The sequence below is a fragment of the Oncorhynchus keta genome, chromosome 26 (genome assembly GCF_023373465.1).
Source record: "Oncorhynchus keta strain PuntledgeMale-10-30-2019 chromosome 26, Oket_V2, whole genome shotgun sequence".
Taxonomy (NCBI): Eukaryota; Metazoa; Chordata; class Actinopteri; order Salmoniformes; family Salmonidae; genus Oncorhynchus; species Oncorhynchus keta.
This window is the reverse complement of record NC_068446.1, coordinates 41,332,484-41,350,386: the sequence shown is the minus strand read 5'-3', so window position 1 is coordinate 41,350,386 and position 17,903 is coordinate 41,332,484. Positions and strand designations below refer to the sequence as shown.

The 17,903-nt window shown below is 46.4% G+C and overlaps 1 protein-coding gene and 1 long non-coding RNA gene across 13 annotated transcripts in view; both read left to right on the top strand.

Annotated features, from left to right (window-relative positions):
• Positions 1 to 17,903, top strand: part of LOC118358799 (tight junction protein ZO-1-like) — a 201,221-nt gene that overhangs the window by 114,965 nt on the left and 68,353 nt on the right. For 6 of the 9 annotated variants that reach the window (XM_052480873.1, XM_052480872.1, XM_052480871.1 and 3 more), the window contains 6 exons: positions 343 to 467; positions 709 to 811; positions 2,952 to 3,291; positions 7,564 to 7,670; positions 9,291 to 9,459; positions 14,134 to 14,278. In XM_052480873.1, the coding sequence (XP_052336833.1) occupies positions 343 to 467; positions 709 to 811; positions 2,952 to 3,291; positions 7,564 to 7,670; positions 9,291 to 9,459; positions 14,134 to 14,278 (989 nt within the window). The remainder of the gene's footprint in view (positions 1 to 342; positions 468 to 708; positions 812 to 2,951; positions 3,292 to 7,563; positions 7,671 to 9,290; positions 9,460 to 14,133; positions 14,279 to 17,903) is intronic. The other 3 variants (XM_052480874.1, XM_052480878.1, XM_052480870.1) reach the window with 1 other exon arrangement.
• On the top strand, positions 9,594 to 11,492 carry LOC127912110 (uncharacterized). 4 transcript variants are annotated; one of them, XR_008080779.1, is made up of 4 exons: positions 9,594 to 9,983; positions 10,049 to 10,176; positions 10,371 to 10,402; positions 10,597 to 11,492. It is a non-coding gene; the product is annotated as an uncharacterized LOC127912110 (long non-coding RNA). The 4 variants fall into 4 exon arrangements; XR_008080780.1 differs by lacking the exon at positions 10,049 to 10,176 and having other exon boundaries at positions 9,594 to 9,830; positions 10,184 to 10,402; positions 10,629 to 11,492; XR_008080777.1 differs by lacking the exon at positions 10,049 to 10,176 and having other exon boundaries at positions 9,594 to 9,830; positions 10,184 to 10,402; positions 10,597 to 11,491.

Here is a 17,903-nt window from a genome sequence, read left to right as displayed (position 1 = left end):
TGTCTCTCTTTCTCTCTCTCTCTCTCTCGCTCTCTCTCTCTTTCTCTCTCGCTCTCTCTTTCTCTCTCTCTCTGTCTTTCTCTGTCTCTCTCTCTCTCTCTTTCTCTCTCTCTCTGTCTTTCTCTCTCTCTCTCTCTCTCTCTCTCTCTCTCTCTCTCTCTCTCTCTCTCTCTCTCTCTCTCTCTCTCTCTCTCTCTCTCTCTCTCTCTCTCTCTCCTTTGTGGTGAATACTATTGTGTTCTGACGTCACACGTGAGTCTCCTGAGTCTCTCTCTCTCTGGGTCTCTGTATCACCAGGCACCAGGGTAGGCAGTGAACATGTCATTTTCCATCTCTGTGCAGGCACCAGGGTTTGGCTTTGGGATAGCCATCTCGGGAGGTCGGGATAACCCTCATTTTCAGAGTGGTGAGACCTCCATCGTTATCTCAGACGTCCTGAAGGGAGGTCCAGCCGAGGGCCTACTGCAGTAAGATCCTCCTCTCCTCTCTTGGGATGAGTTACCGCATGGGCTCTCATGGTTTCATATTAAGCTGAGGGATGTGGCTTGGAGAAAATATAACCTCTCTCAAATTCATAGAAGGTGCTATGGATGGTGCAAAATTAAATTAAATAAATTAAATAAATTTATATATTTTTTTCATTTGGTTGTTTACAAAGACATTTGTTTACATTGTTTTACAAGTCACTCTCTCCTCCTTTCCTTCCAGGGAGAATGACAGAGTCACGATGGTCAACGCCGTCTCCATGGACAACGTGGAACATGCATACGCAGTCCAGCAACTACGGAAAAGTGGAAAGAATGCTAAAATTGTGAGTATCTTTTTGAGGAACCCAAACATTTAAAAGTCCTATGTTAAAGCCAGACTCAGTAAGTCAAAAAAAAAAACTTTTTTTTTTGTTTGTTTTAATATAGCTCGAAATGGATAAATGAAAGCTTCATTTGCCATTTGTGTCACTTTAAAGTGATACGAATTAAGTTTTTATGTGTTACGAGTACAGCAGGTTTGTTTACAAATTGTATGTCGGAATTCTCCAGGTAATTATGATGCGTAGCTTATAGCTCCGGTTCTCGACCTAATCTTTTCCTCTGATCCATCCACGACAACAGCAACACATCATCAATACAAATAGGCCGATCTATATCTCTCTCATTTTAAACAAGACTCAAACATTTGAGTTGAGTAATATGGAATAAAAGTGTAATTTAGCTGACAAATCCTTGTGATTCATATATTGGCTCCTGGCTGTCTGCCTGTCCGTCTGTGCTATAGCAGTGCAGATTTGAAAACAATGGCTGGGAATGCTACAAAGTTTTGGAATGAAATGGGAATTGTGCGGTGATTTTTCATTCAGCAAGGGATTTTTATTATTTTCAACTTGCTAAGACTCGTCACTCACGGCTATTCTAGTGATAGTACCCACATGCTTCTCTGGACCGTGCCAAGGTCTGATAATCACGAGAGCCAGCTAGCTGTCCACTGCTGGTAAGCAACGCTAGTCAGCAAGCTAGCTAGCAAACAGCCGATAGATCCACACACGCATTGCTACCGGTGCTGTAGCCCTGCTATACTGCCAACTAAAACCTGCACTTACAGGTTTTATTTGGCAGTATAGAGTCAGTGCAGGTTTTGTTTGGCAGTATAGAGTCAGTGCAGGTTTTGTTTGGCAGTATAGAGTCAGTGCAGGTTTTGTTTGGCAGTATAGAGTCAGTGCAGGTTTTGTTTGGCAGTATAGAGTCAGTGCAGGTTTTGTTTGGCAGTTTAGAGTCAGTGCAGGTTTTGTTTTGGCAGTATAGAGTCAGTGCAGGTTTTGTTTTGGCAGTATAGAGTCAGTGCAGGTTTTGTTTTGGCAGTATAGAGTCAGTGCAGGTTTTGTTTGGCAGTATAGAGTCAGTGCAGGTTTTGTTTGGCAGTATAGAGTCAGTGCAGGTTTTGTTTTGGCAGTATAGAGTCAGTGCAGGTTTTGTTTTGGCAGTATAGAGTCAGTGCAGGTTTTGTTTGGCAGTATAGAGTCAGTGCAGGTTTTGTTTGGCAGTATAGAGTCAGTGCAGGTTTTGTTTGGCAGTATAGAGTCAGTGCAGGTTTTGTTTGGCAGTATAGAGTCAGTGCAGGTTTTGATTTGGCAGTATAGAGTCAGTGCAGGTTTTGTTTGGCATTATAGAGTCAGTGCAGGTTTTATTTGGCAGTATAGAGTCAGTGCAGGTTTTGTTTGGCAGGTTTTTATAGAGTCAGTGCAGGTTTTGTTTGGCAGTATAGAGTCAGTGCAGGTTTTGGCAGTATAGAGTCAGTGCAGGTTTTGTTTTGGCAGTATAGAGTCAGTGCAGGTTTTGTTTGGCAGTATAGAGTCAGTGCAGGTTTTGTTTGGCAGTATAGAGTCAGTGCAGGTTTTGTTTGGCAGTATAGAGTCAGTGCTCTATACTGCCGGGTTTGTTTACATTGGGTCTTGCCAGGTTTGTTTGCACTCGGTCTTGCCCGGGTTTGTTTTGCCTGGGTTTTGTTTTGTCGCCCCAAACAAAACAAGGTGTAAAACGTTAACAAAATGACACAACTGACTGAGTCTGGCTTTATAACACCGGTCCACTGATAGAATCCAGCTTTTACTAATGTATGAACGTCTGAATTGGGCAGTTCCTTTTATATTTAATACCTGGAGCACAGCACGCCTGGGACAAACCTGTCATCTGCTAAAACCTGGGGGTCATATCTTAGCACCGCCAATGGGCATGGAATGCCCCAGAGGGAGAACTGGAAGTTTCGGGTATAATGTAGTGATATGGCGCTTACCACAGAATAAATTACAACTGTTATTATGTATTAGATTTAGTCTCTATGGGGCTAATGTCTTGTCATGAGAGAGAGGGAGGGAGGGAGTTAGAGATTACATGGGGGGAAAGAAATGGGGGGGGGGTAATCTAGTGACATCGTGCTAAAGTTGTCTTCTTCCTCTTCAGACGATCAGACGGAAGCGGAAGGTGCATGTACCCATGAGTCGTCTGGGGGAGAGGGCGACCATGTCGGAGCATGATGATGAGGAGGAGGATGAGGAAGATAGCTACGACGAGGAGATATACGAGACGCGCTCCGCACGCAGTGGCCCCAGCGCCTACAGCGCTGTGGGTGGGGCCTCGGCCCGGCGCAGCGGGAGGAGCGCTGGAAGGCGGGACAAGGACAGAGAGCGGGAACGCAGTGGCTCACGGGAGAGGAGTCTCTCCCCGCGCGCCGACCGGCGCTCGCTCAACCAGCCCCCGCGGCCCGCCAAAGTCACCCTCGTAAAGTCCCGAAAAAATGAAGGTGAGCATCACAAAGTTGGGATATGTGTTGTTAGGGTTAGTTGGGATATGTTGTCTAGTCGGGGTTAGGGTTAGTTGGGATATGTGTTGTCGGTGTTAGGGTTAGTTGGGATATGTGGGTTTAGGGTTAGTTGGGATATGTGTTGTTAGGGTTATTTGGGATATGTGTTGTCGGGGTTAGTTGGGATATGTGTTGTCGGTGTTAGGGTTAGTTGGGATATGTGGGGTTAGGGTTAGTTGGGATATGTGTTGTCGGTGTTAGGGTTAGTTGGGATATGTGTTGTCGGGGTTAGGGTTAGTTGGGATATGTGGGTTTAGGGTTAGTTGGGATATGTGTTGTTAGGGTTAGTTGGGATATGTGTTGTTAGGGTTAGTTGGGATATGTGTTGTCGGGGTTAGGGTTAGTTGGGATATGTGGTGTTAGGGTTAGTTGGGATATGTGTTGTTAGGGTTAGTTGGAATATGTGTTGTTAGGGTTAGTTGGAATATGTGTTGTTAGGGTTAGTTGGGATATGTTGTTAGGGTTAGTTGGGATATGTGTTGTTAGGGTTAGTTGGGATATGTGTTGTTAGGGTTAGTTGGGATATGTGTTGTTAGGGTTAGTTGGGATATGTGTTGTTAGGGTTAGTTGGGATATGTGTTGTTAGGGTTAGTTGGGATATGTGTTGTTAGGGTTAGTTGGGATATGTGTTGTCGGGGTTAGGGTTAGTTGGGATATGTGTTGTCGGGGTTAGGGTTAGTTGGGATATGTGTTGTCTAGTCGGGGTTAGGGTTAGTTGGGATATGTGTTGTTAGGGTTAGTTGGGATATGTGTTGTCGGGGTTAGGGTTAGTTGGGATATGTGTTGTCAGGGTTAGTTGGGATATGTGTTGTCTAGTTAGGGTTAGTTGGGATATGTTGTCGGGGTTAGGGTTAGTTGGGATATGTGTTATGGTTAGTTGGTTAGGGTTAGTTGGGATATGTGTTGTCTAGGGTCGGGGTGGGATATGGTTGTTAGATATGTGGGTTAGGGTTAGTTGGGATATGTGTTAGGGGGGTTAGGGTTAGTTGGGATATGTGTTAGGGTTAGTTGGGATATGTCGGGGTTAGGGTTTAGGGTTAGTTGGGATATGTGTTGTGGGATATGGGTTAGGGTTAGTTGGGATATGTGTTTGTCGGGGATATGTGTTAGTTGGGTTAGGGTTAGTTGGGATATGTGTTGTCGGGGTTAGGGTTAGTTGGGATATGTGTTGTCTAGTCGGGGTTAGGGTTAGTTGGGATATGTGTTGTTAGGGTTAGTTGGGATATGTTGTCGGGGTTAGGGTTAGTTGGGATATGTGTTGTCGGTTTTAGGGTTAGTTGGGATATGTGTTGTCTAGTCGGGGTTAGGGTTAGTTGGGATGTGTTTTGTCAGGGTTAGTTGGGATATGTGTTGTCAGGGTTAGGGTTAGTTGGGATATGTGTTGTCGGGGTTAGGGTTAGTTGGGATGTGTTTTGTCTAGTCGGGGTTAGGGTTAGTTGGGATATGTGTTAGGGTTAAGGTTAGTTGGGATATGTGTTAGGGTTAGGGTTAGTTGGGATATGGGTTAGGGTTAGTTGGGATATGTGTGTTGTCGGGGTTTCAAGTCTTATGTCACATGCACAAGTACAGTTTGTCTTAACTCAAAACCTAACAATTCAATAACAATGTATTACTATAAAAAAAAAGAGAAATAAGAATAGGAAATATGAAATACACAATAAAGTAATTAAGTAAGCATAGTATATACAGGAAATATTTAAGCAATTCCAATAGCATATTAAAGATATATATATACATACACATAAATATAGCGATGAATTCCAGACCGCCCACGTAGGAATGCGCGAGCTTTACAAAATAAATGTACACACACACGTTATTCAATCATCCCATCCAAACTGCTTGAGAGCGTCTGCGTTTTTACAAGCGTTATTACCCACCTGGGTGATTGAAAGATGAACGAGGTCCACACTCCAGTCCAGTTGGTGGCGGTAATACACCTTAAACTTGGTTGCCAACTGCCATATAAAATCCACAGAAGAAGAAGAAGAAGAAACAAGGGGAGAACAGTCAAAGAAAACCAAACAAAAAACCAACCAGGTTTCCCCATTCATCCATAGATCAGTTGCTGCAGTAGAGAACACACGATTCCTTGCGACCCAAAATGTGTCAAAACTCCACGAAGATCCAGCAAAAAAAATGGACCATAATGCACCTCTGGCAAAATAACAACCCATGTTCATCTCCCATGACAAATTAGCTAGCTAAATGTGTTTTGACCTGTTCCCAAATAAATAGACTTGGTTCACAGTTGGCCTTGGTATCCCAACCTGCGTGTCATGAACACATTCGGTGGGGATACACAAAATCAACATGCAAAACACGATCGAATAGGCGAGTAACTAAATCAAATTATACAATTATAATAAAAATGTCTTGGATAATTGTTCTTTCACTCTCTCTATTCATCTTCCCGCCCAAACACATTAACATTTTATATCAAACCCTAAAGACATGTTAACCTCTCACCATTACAATGACATCGGAGGTTAGCATTTTATATCAAACCCTAAAGACATGCTAACCTCTCACCATTACAATAACAGGGGAGGTTAGCATTTTATATCAAACCCTAAAGACATGTTAACCTCTCACCATTACAATAACATTGGAGATTAGCATTTTATATCAAACCCTAAAGACATGTTAACCTCTCACCATTACAATAACATCGGAGGTTAGCATTTTATATCAAACCCTGAAGACATGCTAAACTCTCACCATTACAATAACAGGGGAGGTTAGCATTTTATATCAAACCCTAAAGACATGCTAACCTCTCAACATTACAATAACAGGGGAGGTTAGCATTTTATATCATACCACAAAGACATGCTAACCTCTCACCATTACAATAACAGGGGAGGTTAGCATTTTATATCATACCACAAAGACATGCTAACCTCTCACCATTACAATAACAGGGGAGGTTAGCATTTTATATCAAACCCTAAAGACATGCTAACCTCTCAACATTACAATAACAGGGGAGGTTAGCATTTTATATCATACCACAAAGACATGCTAACATCTCACCATTACAATAACAGGGGCGGTTAGCATTTTATATCATACCACAAAGACATGCTAACATCTCACCATTACAATAACAGGGGAGATTAGCAGTTTTGGGGGTGCATGATATTTGTGCATCTAACTTTCTGACTCCTCATTATTCACAATTCAGTATTATCCGTAATCATGGTAGCATCCTCATTAATGTAGACGTATTTAGAAACGTATTGTATTCTTATTTACAATAAAATTGACTCCAGAATGATACAATATATGATATATGATATATGATATTTACTATTTTTATATGATATTTACTATTTTTCTATTGGGCACAAAATCTGGTGGTCCTTCTGTAGCTCAGTTGGTAGAGCATGGCGCTTGTAACGCCAGGGTAGTGGGTTCAATCCCGGGACCACCCATACGTAGAATGTATGCACACATGACTGTAAGTCGCTTTGGATAAAAGCGTCTGCTAAATGGCATATATTATTATTATTATAAACAAACAGCAAATGCATCCAACCGATTTACAGAGTCACAGGTTTGATGTGGTCATTGTGTTCTATCAATATGGGACCAAATACTTCACTTATTAGTGCTTTAATACACATACTGTATAAGTATAAGTACACATACTGTATAAGTATAAGTACACATACTGTAAAAGTATAAGTACACATACTGTATAAGTATAAGTACATTTGTCCCAATACTTTGAAGTCCCTTAAAATGGGAGGATAATGTACAAGAGGTTTTGTCATTTCTAAACGGTTCGTCAAATATAGATGACAATACCCTCAAATTTAAAGCTGACAGTCTGCATTTTAAACTCCCATAGTCATTGTGTAGTTTCAAATCCAAAGAGCTGGAGTACAGAGCCAAAACAACTTTCAATATTGGGCAGATGGGCTCTGTTTCAAAATAGCAGTTTTTTGTTGTAGAATAACCACTGTTCTACACGTTTATAACACGCGACACTCAGCAATAGTTTGTTTTGGGGGAAATAAACGTTTTTATTTTGCCATATTCCATTATATTTGTCAACATGCTAAGCTATGCTAACATGCTATATATAGCATGCTGTACTGCTAACATACTATGCTAACGTGTTAGTCATACTGTGCTAACATGCTATATCATATTATGCTCTCCTATGCTAACACTCTCTTTGTTGCTGTTCGTTCACTCCGTAAGCAGAATATGGCCTTCGCCTGGCCAGCCACATCTTCGTGAAGGACATCTCACCCGAGAGCCTGGCGGCCAGGGACGGAAACATACAGGAGGGAGACGTTGTACTGAAGGTGAGAAGCCTGAAGTGGTTCTTTAACTAAGAGAGAGAGGTAGAGAGAGGTAGAGAGCGGTAGAGAGAGAGGTAGAGAGAGGTAGAGAGCGGTAGAGAGAGAGGTAGAGAGCGGTAGAGAGCGGTAGAGAGAGAGCGAGAGCGGTAGAGAGAGAGCGAGAGCGGTAGAGAGAGAGCGAGAGAGCGGTAGAGAGAGCGGTAGAGAGAGAGAGAGAGAGAGCGGTAGAGAGAGAGAGGTAGAGAGAGAGAGGTAGAGAGAGAGAGGTAGAGAGAGAGCGAGAGAGGTAGAGAGAGAGCGGTAGAGGTAGAGAGAGAGCGGTAGAGGTAGAGAGAGAGCGGTAGAGGTAGAGAGAGAGCGGTAGAGGTAGAGAGAGCGGTAGAGGTAGAGAGAGCGGTAGAGGTAGAGAGAGAGAGAGAGCGGTAGAGAGAGAGGTAGAGAGCGGTAGAGAGCGGTAGAGAGAGAGCGAGAGCGGTAGAGAGAGAGCGAGAGCGGTAGAGAGAGAGCGAGAGCGGTAGAGAGAGCGGTAGAGAGAGAGAGCGAGAGAGCGGTAGAGAGAAAGAGGTAGAGAGAGAGAGGGAGAGAGAGAGCGGTAGAGAGAGAGAGGTAGAGAGAGAGAGAGGTAGAGAGAGAGCGGTAGAGGTAGAGAGAGAGCGGTAGAGGTAGAGAGAGAGCGGTAGAGGTAGAGAGAGAGCGGTAGAGGTAGAGAGAGAGCGGTAGAGGTAGAGAGAGAGCGGTAGAGGTAGAGAGAGAGCGGTAGAGGTAGAGAGAGAGCGGTAGAGGTAGAGAGAGCGGTAGAGGTAGAGAGAGCGGTAGAGGTAGAGAGAGCGGTAGAGGTAGAGAGAGCGGTAGAGGTAGAGAGAGAGAGAGAGCGGTAGAGGTAGAGAGAGAGAGAGAGCGGTAGAGAGAGAGAGAGAGCGGTAGAGAGAGAGAGAGAGAGAGAGAGAGAGAGAGAGGTAGAGAGAGAGGTAGAGAGCGGTAGAGGTAGAGAGAGAGAGAGCGGTAGAGGTAGAGAGAGAGCGGTAGAGGTAGAGAGAGAGAGCGGTAGAGGTAGAGAGAGAGAGCGGTAGAGGTAGAGAGAGAGAGCGGTAGAGGTAGAGAGAGAGAGCGGTAGAGGTAGAGAGAGAGTAGCGGTAGAGGTAGAGAGAGAGAGCGGTAGAGGTAGAGAGAGAGGTAGAGAGAGAGGTAGAGAGAGGTAGAGAGAGAGGTAGAGAGAGAGGTAGAGAGAGAGGTAGAGAGAGAGAGCGGTAGGGAGAGAGGTAGAGAGAGAGAGCGGTAGAGAGAGAGAGAGAGAGAGAGCGCCGTAGAGAGAGAGCGGTAGAGAGAGGGCGGTATAGAGAGAGCGGTAGAGGTAGAGAGATGGTAATGAGGAGGGGAGGGACCTGTGAGAGGGGTGGCGGCCCAGGCCGGAAATATACAGGACGTTGTCCTGAAGGTGAAAGGAGCGAGAGAGAGGGGAAAGGAGGGAAGGATAGAGGGAGAGAAAGAAGAAGAAAGAAGGCTAAATACATGTTTTTCCCCACAGTCTCCTGCACTCAGACAAGCTAATTGGTTGTTTCCTCCAAGCTGTGTTAATTTAGGTTATTTCTTAACATTTGTAACTAATTGCTTGTTTCCTCTCAGATCAACGGCACAGTGACAGAAAACCTGTCGTTGATAGACGCTAAGAAGCTGATTGAGAGGTCAAAGGGCAAGCTGAAGATGGTGGTGCAGAGAGACGAGAGAGCTACGCTGCTGAACATACCAGACCTGGACGACAGCGTCCCATCAGCCAACGCCTCCGACAGAGACGGTGAGGGACACTACATAGGTGTGTGTGTGTGTGTGTGTGTGTGTGTGTGTGTGTGTGTGTGTGTGTGTGTGTGTGTGTGTGTGTGTGTGTGTGTGTGTGTGTGTGTGTGTGTGTGTGTGTGTGTGTGTGTGTGTGTGCTCACGTTGTTTCATAATGCTGGAAAAAGGCTAAATGCTGTAGGGTTGTTGGGTGTGGATGCAAGCCCCTTACTTTCATATTCCGGGACCAACCGTATGGTGGCAGGTAGCCTAGTGGTTAGAGTGTAGAGGTGGCAGGTAGCCTAGTGGTTAGAGTGTAGAGGTGGCAGGTAGCCTAGTGGTTAGAGTGTAGAGGAGGCAGGTAGCCTAGTGGTTAGAGTGTAGAGGTGGCAGGTAGCCTAGTGGTTAGAGTGTAGAGGTGGCAGGTAGCCTAGTGGTTAGAGTGTAGAGGTGGCAGGTAGCCTAGTGGTTAGAGTGTAGAGGTGGCAGGTAGCCTAGTGGTTAGAGTGTAGAGGTGGCGGGTAGCCTAGTGGTTAGAGTGTAGAGGTGGCAGGGTAGCCTAGTGGTTAGAGTGTAGAGGTGGCAGGTAGTCTAGTGGTTAGAGTGTAGAGGTGGCAGGTAGCCTAGTGGTTAGAGTGTAGAGGTGGCAGGTAGCCTAGTGGTTAGAGTGTAGAGGTGGCAGGTAGCCTAGTGGTTAGAGTGTAGAGATGGCAGGTAGCCTAGTGGTTAGAGTGTAGAGGTGGCAGGGTAGCCTAGTGGTTAGAGTGTAGAGGTGGCAGGTAGCCTAGTGGTTAGAGTGTAGAGGTGGCAGGTAGCCTAGTGGTTAGAGTGTAGAGGTGGCAGGTAGCCTAGTGGTTAGAGTGTAGAGGTGGCAGGGTAGCCTAGTGGTTAGAGTGTAGAGGTGGCAGGTAGCCTAGTGGTTAGAGTGTAGAGGTGGCAGGTAGCCTCGTGGTTAGAGTGTAGAGGTGGCAGGGTAGCCTAGTGGTTAGAGTGTAGAGGTGGCAGGTAGCCTAGTGGTTAGAGTGTAGAGGTGGCAGGTAGCCTAGTGGTTAGAGTGTAGAGGTGGCAGGTAGCCTAGTGGTTAGAGTGTAGAGATGGCAGGTAGCCTAGTGGTTAGAGTGTAGAGGTGGCAGGGTAGCCTAGTGGTTAGAGTGTAGAGGTGGCAGGTAGCCTAGTGGTTAGAGTGTAGAGGTGGCAGGTAGCCTAGTGGTTAGAGTGTAGAGGTGGCAGGTAGCCTCGTGGTTAGAGTGTAGAGGTGGCAGGTAGCCTAGTGGTTAGAGTGTAGAGGTGGCAGGTAGCCTAGTGGTTAGAGTGTAGAGGTGGCAGGTAGCCTAGTGGTTAGAGTGTAGAGGTGGCAGGTAGCCTCGTGGTTAGAGTGTAGAGGTGGCAGGTAGCCTAGTGGTTAGAGTGTAGAGGTGGCAGGTAGCCTAGTGGTTAGAGTGTAGAGGAGGCAGGTAGCCTAGTGGTTAGAGTGTAGAGGTGGCAGGTAGCCTAGTGGTTAGAGTGTAGAGGTGGCGGGTAGCCTAGTGGTTAGAGTGTAGAGGCGGCGGGTAGCCTAGTGGTTAGAGTGTAGAGGCGGCGGGTAGCCTAGTGGTTAGAGTGTAGAGGCGGCGGGTAGCCTAGTGGTTAGAGTGTAGAGGCGGCGGGTAGCCTAGTGGTTAGAGTGTAGAGGCGGCGGGTAGCCTAGTGGTTAGAGTGTAGAGGCGGCGGGTAGCCTAGTGGTTAGAGTGTAGAGGCGGCGGGTAGCCTAGTGGTTAGAGTGTAGAGGCGGCGGGTAGCCTAGTGGTTAGAGTGTAGAGGCGGCGGGTAGCCTAGTGGTTAGAGTGTAGAGGCGGCGGGTAGCCTAGTGGTTAGAGTGTAGAGGCGGCGGGTAGCCTAGTGGTTAGAGTGTAGAGGCGGCGGGTAGCCTAGTGGTTAGAGTGTAGAGGCGGCGGGTAGCCTAGTGGTTAGAGTGTAGAGGCGGCGGGTAGCCTAGTGGTTAGAGTGTAGAGGCGGCAGGGTAGCCTAGTGGTTAGAGTGTGGAGGCGGCAGGGTAGCCTAGTGGTTAGAGTGTAGAGGTGGCGGGTAGCCTAGTGGTTAGTGTAGAGGCGGCAGGGTAGCCTAGTGGTTAGAGTGTAGAGGCGGCAGGGTAGCCTAGTGGTTAGAGTGTAGAGGTGGCAGGTAGCCTAGTGGTTAGAGTGTCGGACTAGTAACCGAAATGTTGCAAGATCGAATCCTCGAGCTGACAAGGTAGAAATCTGTCTTTCTGCCCCTGATCAGGCAGTTAACCCACTGTTCCTAGACCGTCTTTGAAAATAAGAATTTGTTCTTAACTGACTTGCCTAGTTAAATAAAGGTTAAATAAAACGTAAAAAATTACAATATATGCACGCATGACTAATTCGCTCTGGTCAAAAGCGTCTGCTAAATGACATATATTATAGTGAATAAAAATATCAACGCAACATGTAAAGTGTTGGTCCCATGTTTTCATGAGCTGAAATAAAAGATCCCAGAAATGTTCCATACGCACAAAAATCTTATTTCTCTCAAATACACCAATTGATGTTTCTCTGTTAGTGAGCATTTCTCCTTTGCCAAGATAATTCGTCCACCTGACAGGTGTGACATATCAAGAAGTTGATTAAACAGCATGATCATTACACAGGTGCACCTTGTGCTGAGGACAATAAATGGCCACTCTAAAATGTGTAGTTTTGTCATAAAACACAATGCCACAGATGTTTCAAGTTTTGAGGGAGCGTGCAATTGGCATGCTGTCTGCAGTAATGTCCACCAAAGCTGTTTTTAATGTAAATTTTTCTACCAACGCAGTCTCCAACGTTGTTTTAGAGAATTTGTCAGTACGTCCAACCAGCCTCACAACCACAGACCACATCTAACCATGCCAGCCCAGGACCTCCACATCCGGCTTCACAACCACAGATCACATCTAACCACGCCAGCCCAGGACCTTCACATCCGGCTTCACAACCACAGATCACATCTAACCACGCCAGCCCAGGACCTTCACATCCGGCTTCACAACCACAGATCACATCTAACCACGCCAACCCAGGACCTTCACATCCGGCTTCACAACCACAGATCACATCTAACCACGCCAGCCCAGGACCTTCACATCCGGCTTCACAACCACAGATCACATCTAACCACGCCAGCCCAGGACCTTCACATCCGGCTTCACAACCACAGATCACATCTAACCACGCCAGCCCAGGACCTTCACATCCGGCTTCACAACCACAGATCACATCTAACCACGCCAACCCAGGACCTTCACATCCGGCTTCACAACCACAGACCACATCTAACCACGCCAACCCAGGATCTCCACATCCGGCTTCACAACCACAGACCACATCTAACCACGCCAGCCCAGGACCTTCACATCCGGCTTCACAACCACAGACCACATCTAACCATGCCAGCCCAGGACCTCCACACCCAGCTTCACAACCACAGACCACATCTAACCATGCCAGCCCAGGACCTCCACACCCAGCTTCCTCACCTTCGGGATCGTATGAGACAAGCCACCCGGACAGCTGATGAAACTGTGGGTTTACACAACCGAAGAATTTCTGCACAAACTGTCAGAAACCATCACAGGGAAGCTATGTGCTCGTTGTCTTGACTTGAGTCCAGTCCGGCATCGTAACCGACTTCAGTGGGGAAATGCTCACCATCGATGGCCACTGGCACCCTGGAGAAGAGTGCTCTTCACGGATGAATCCTGGTTTCCACTGTATCGGGCAGATGGCAGACAGTGTGACGTGGTGTCGGCGAGCGGTTTGCTGATGTCAACGTCACGGCATCTCTGTACATTCAAATTGCCATCAATAAAATGCAATTGTGTTTGCTGTCCGTAGCTTATACCTGCCCCCACCATGGAGCACTCTGTTGGCCCATTGTCGTGCCATTCATCCGCCGCCATCACCTCATGTTTCAGCAAGGATCTGTACACAATTCCTGGAAGCTGAAAATGTCCCAGTTTTTCCATGGCCGGCATACTCACCAAACATGTCACCAATTGAGCATGTTTGGGATGCTCTGGATCGACGCATACGACAGCGTGTTCCAGTTCCACAATCAGCAGCCTGATCAACTCTGAGATGTGTATCAATATCCAGCAACTCTGCACAGCCATTGAAGAGGAGTGGGACAACATTCTACAGGCCACAACAGGCCTGATCAACAGCCTGATCAACAGCCTGATCAACAGCCTGATCAACAGCCTGGACTCTATGCGAAGGAGTTGTGTTGTGCTGCATGAAGCAAATGGTCACACCAGATACTGATTGGTTCTCTGAAAATTTGATTTGATTTGATCTTCGACACTACTTTTTATTTTATTTTTTTAGAGGTCTGTGACCAATGCCTGTATTCCCCGTCATGTGATTAGATTAGATAGATTAGGGCCTAATGGATGTATTTAAATTGACACATTTTGTTATATGAACTGTAACTCTGTAAAATCTTTGAAATTGTTGCATGTTGTGTTTTTCATATATTTGTTTTCCAGTGTACATTATGTAGTTGAATATGGTGTGTGTGTGTGCGTGTGTGTGTGTGTGTGTGTGTGTGTGTGTGTGTGTGTGTGTGTGTGTGTGTGTGTGTGTGTGTGTGTGTGTGTGTGTGTGTGTGTGTGTGTGTGTGCGCGTGTGCGTGTGCGTGTGTGTGTTTTGAACAACAGACATTTCAGATATCCATTCGGTGGCGTCCGACCATTCGAACCGATCCCACGACAGACATCGTAGCAGCCGGTCCCGCTCCCCTGACAGGCGATCTGATCCCTCCGACCACTCCAGACACTCCCCTCCACAGATCAGCAACGGCAGGTAAACGCCACACCACCTGGTTGCGACACAGTCAAACTCAAAGGCTCGCAAGCAGCCTAATTCTGATCTTTTACCACTAATTGGTCTTATGACCAATCAGATCAGATCTTTTACCACTAATTGGTCTTATGACCAATCAGATCAGATCTTTTGCCAATAATTTAGCAGAATATCAGGATTGGCTGCCTGTGTAAAAGGCAACCTTTGAGCAAAACTAATTGAAATGACGTCTTAACGACCCGTAACTGACCTCAATAAGAACTATATTTCAAACCGTTTTGACCCGCTGGAAATGTAAATGTTTTTAAGGGTCTGTTAAGTGTCTTTATTTTCCTATTATTTTGTTTTTTTTGCCCACTTAACAAAGACTCTTCAGTTGGAGAATACCGTAAGTTGGACACCCCGTTCCCTAGGAGCCCCGCTGTGTAGAGCCCCACTGTGTCGATCCCCGCTGTGTAGAGTTCCACTGTGTAGAGCCCCACTGTGTAGAGCCCCGCTGTGTAGAGCCCCACTGTGTATGAGCCCCGCTGTGTAGAGCCCCACTGTGTATGAGCCCCACTGTGTAGAGCCCCACTGTGTAGAGCCCCACTGTGTATGAGCCCCGCTGTGTAGAGCCCCACTGTGTATGAGCCCCACTGTGTAGAGCCCCACTGTGTATGAACCCCACTGTGTATGAGCCCCACTGTGTATGAGCCCCACTGTGTAGAGCCCCACTGTGTAGAGCCCCACTGTGTAGAGCCCCACTGTGTAGAGCCCCACTGTGTAGAGCCCCACTGTGTATGAACCCCACTGTGTATGAACCCCACTGTGTAGAGTTCCGCTGTGTAGAGCCCCGCTGTGTAGAGCTCCACTGTGTAGAGCCCCACTGTGTAGAGCCCCACTGTGTAGAGCCCCACTGTGTAGAGCCCCACTGTGTATGAGCCCCACTGTGTAGAGCCCCACTGTGTATGAACCCCACTGTGTAGAGCCCCGCTGTGTATGAGCCCCGCTGTGTAGAGCCCCACTGTGTAGAGCCCCACTATGTAGAGCCCCGCTGTGTAGAGCCCCGCTGTGTATGAACCCCGCTGTGTAGAGCCCCACTGTGTAGAGCCCCACTGTGTAGAGCCCCACTGTGTAGAGCCCCACTGTGCTTGTCAGATGACAGAATAGTGAATAAATGTAGACATAGAGAACATTAGTAAATGGATAGTTACCCCATGTTGATGTAGATTCATTCAAAATACCCCTATATTTCTCCCCTTCCTACCGATAAGGATTACTTAGGACCACTAAACCATAAAGATTACATCTGTGCCCTGAATACTCTTGGCTATAATTGTGTGTGTGTGTGTGTCCCTCGTGTGTTTTTGAATTTGATCAATGTTTTGTGAATCCTAGATGTGCCCTTTATGTTTGACATTGATGCTGATATCAGGAAATCAGTGCTCAGTTAGCAGCCATGGCTTTACACTGTCAAACGGTGCAGTATTAGACACACACTGATTGATAGTATGTTTAATGTACATGCTGTGCATCCATTATTGAGTGTCAGGTCTTGTTCTGGCTCAGGGCTCCAGTAGGGACACAGTCTGTGGATGTAGTGTCAGTCACACAGGACACAGCCTGTGGATGTAGTGTCAGTCACACAGAACACAGCCTGTGGATGTAGTGTCAGTCACACAGAACACAGTCTGTGGATGTCAGTCACACAGAACACAGTCTGTGGATGTCAGTCACACAGGACACAGCCTGTGGATGTAGTGTCAGAGTCACACAGAACACAGTCTGTGGATGTAGTGTCAGTCACACAGGACACAGCCTGTGGATGTCAGTCACACAGAACACAGTCTGTGGATGTAGTGTCAGAGTCACACAGAACACAGCCTGTGGATGTAGTGTCAGTCACACAGGACACAGCCTGTGGATGTAGTGTCAGAGTCACACAGAACACAGCCTGTGGATGTAGTGTCAGAGTCACACAGGACACAGCCTGTGGATGTAGTGTCAGTCACACAGAACACAGCCTGTGGATGTAGTGTCAGTCACACAGGACACAGCCTGTGGATGTAGTGTCAGTCACACAGAACACAGCCTGTGGATGTAGTGTCAGTCACACAGAACACAGCCTGTGGATGTAGTGTCAGTCACACAGAACACAGCCTGTGGATGTAGTGTCAGTCACACAGAACACAGCCTGTGGATGTAGTGTCAGTCACACAGAACACAGTCTGTGGATGTAGTGTCAGTCACACAGAACACAGCCTGTAGAAGTGGAGTCACATGATCTGTGTGGAAGATGAAGAGAGACTACGCCTTCTAACAGTGGGCTAATAACAGGCTGTGTTACTCACTGTAAATATAGTGTGTGTGTGTGTGTGTGTGTGTGTGTGTGTGTGAAAGCGGATTAAAACACAAATACCAGGAAATGTTCATCTCTTTCAAAAGCATTGGTGATGAGAGAAAACAAGGCAGCAGTGATTTTTTTGGCTGTGTAGCATTTAAAGGAGATTGAGATCAGATAGTTATGTTAAGTTATTGACATAGAGGAGAGATTAGGGCAGATAGATTTATCTAGCTGATCTGTGAATGACCTATTTTATTTCCCCCAGTCAGTCGCAGGAGATCAGTTGGCAGTGAAAGGTTCTTTCAGGATGTGTTGAATAAATCTGTTTTTCCTGTCTCCAGCCTGATTGAGCAGACTCATTCCTTCATGGTTACGTGTGTGTGTGTGTGTGTGTGTGTGTGTGTGTGTGTGTGTGTGTGTGTGTGTGTGTGTGTGTGTGTGTGTGTGTGTGTGTGTGTGTGTGTGTGTGTGTGTGTGTGTGTGTTTTTTTATTTAAAACAATATTGGTCACATGTTTAACGGATGTTAAAACAACATGATGATGATTTATTTATTTTAGAGAGAAAAATTGCAATGGTAAAACATGTTCAGTGTAAACTTAAAAACGATTTAAACAAGATTTTAAAAAAATGGCATGGGGCAATGATTTGTTTGTGTTATTATGAGTCACTCAGATGGCTAAATGTGTAGAATTGCAAGAAAGTAGCTTCAAACAGCTAGACTGGGAACCTTAAACTCAAATCTGGTCCTTGAAGCCAGTTCCACTGCGCTTTTTCGTTGTTCCCCTCTAATCAGGGACTGATTTTAGACCTGGGACACCAGGTAGAACAGAAAAGCAGGAGACTGACCCCTGTGGGGTCAGAGTTGAATACCCCTGCCCTAGAGTTCAAGGCTGGGGAGGGGAATTGTTTTAAGGACACCTTTAGCTATAACAAAAATATTTGATGAAACGTTGAATTTGACCTTACTGCTATTAGCCCATAGAAACGCATTGAATAACATATTCATACATGGAAAAACAAAAAAAATAGCCTCCCGAGTGGCACAGCGGTGTCACTATAGATCCGGGTTTGATCCCGGGCTGTGTTGCAGCCGGCCGTGACCGGGAGACCCATGAGGCGACGCACAATTGGCCCAGTGTCGTTAGGGGAGGGTCTGGCCGGCAGGGATGTCCTTGTTCCCTCGCGTTCTAGAGACTCCTTTGGCGCAATGCTCGCTGACACGGTTGACCAGTTGTACAGTGTTTCCTGTACAATGCTCGCTGACACGGTTGACCAGTTGTACAGTGTTTCCTGTACAATG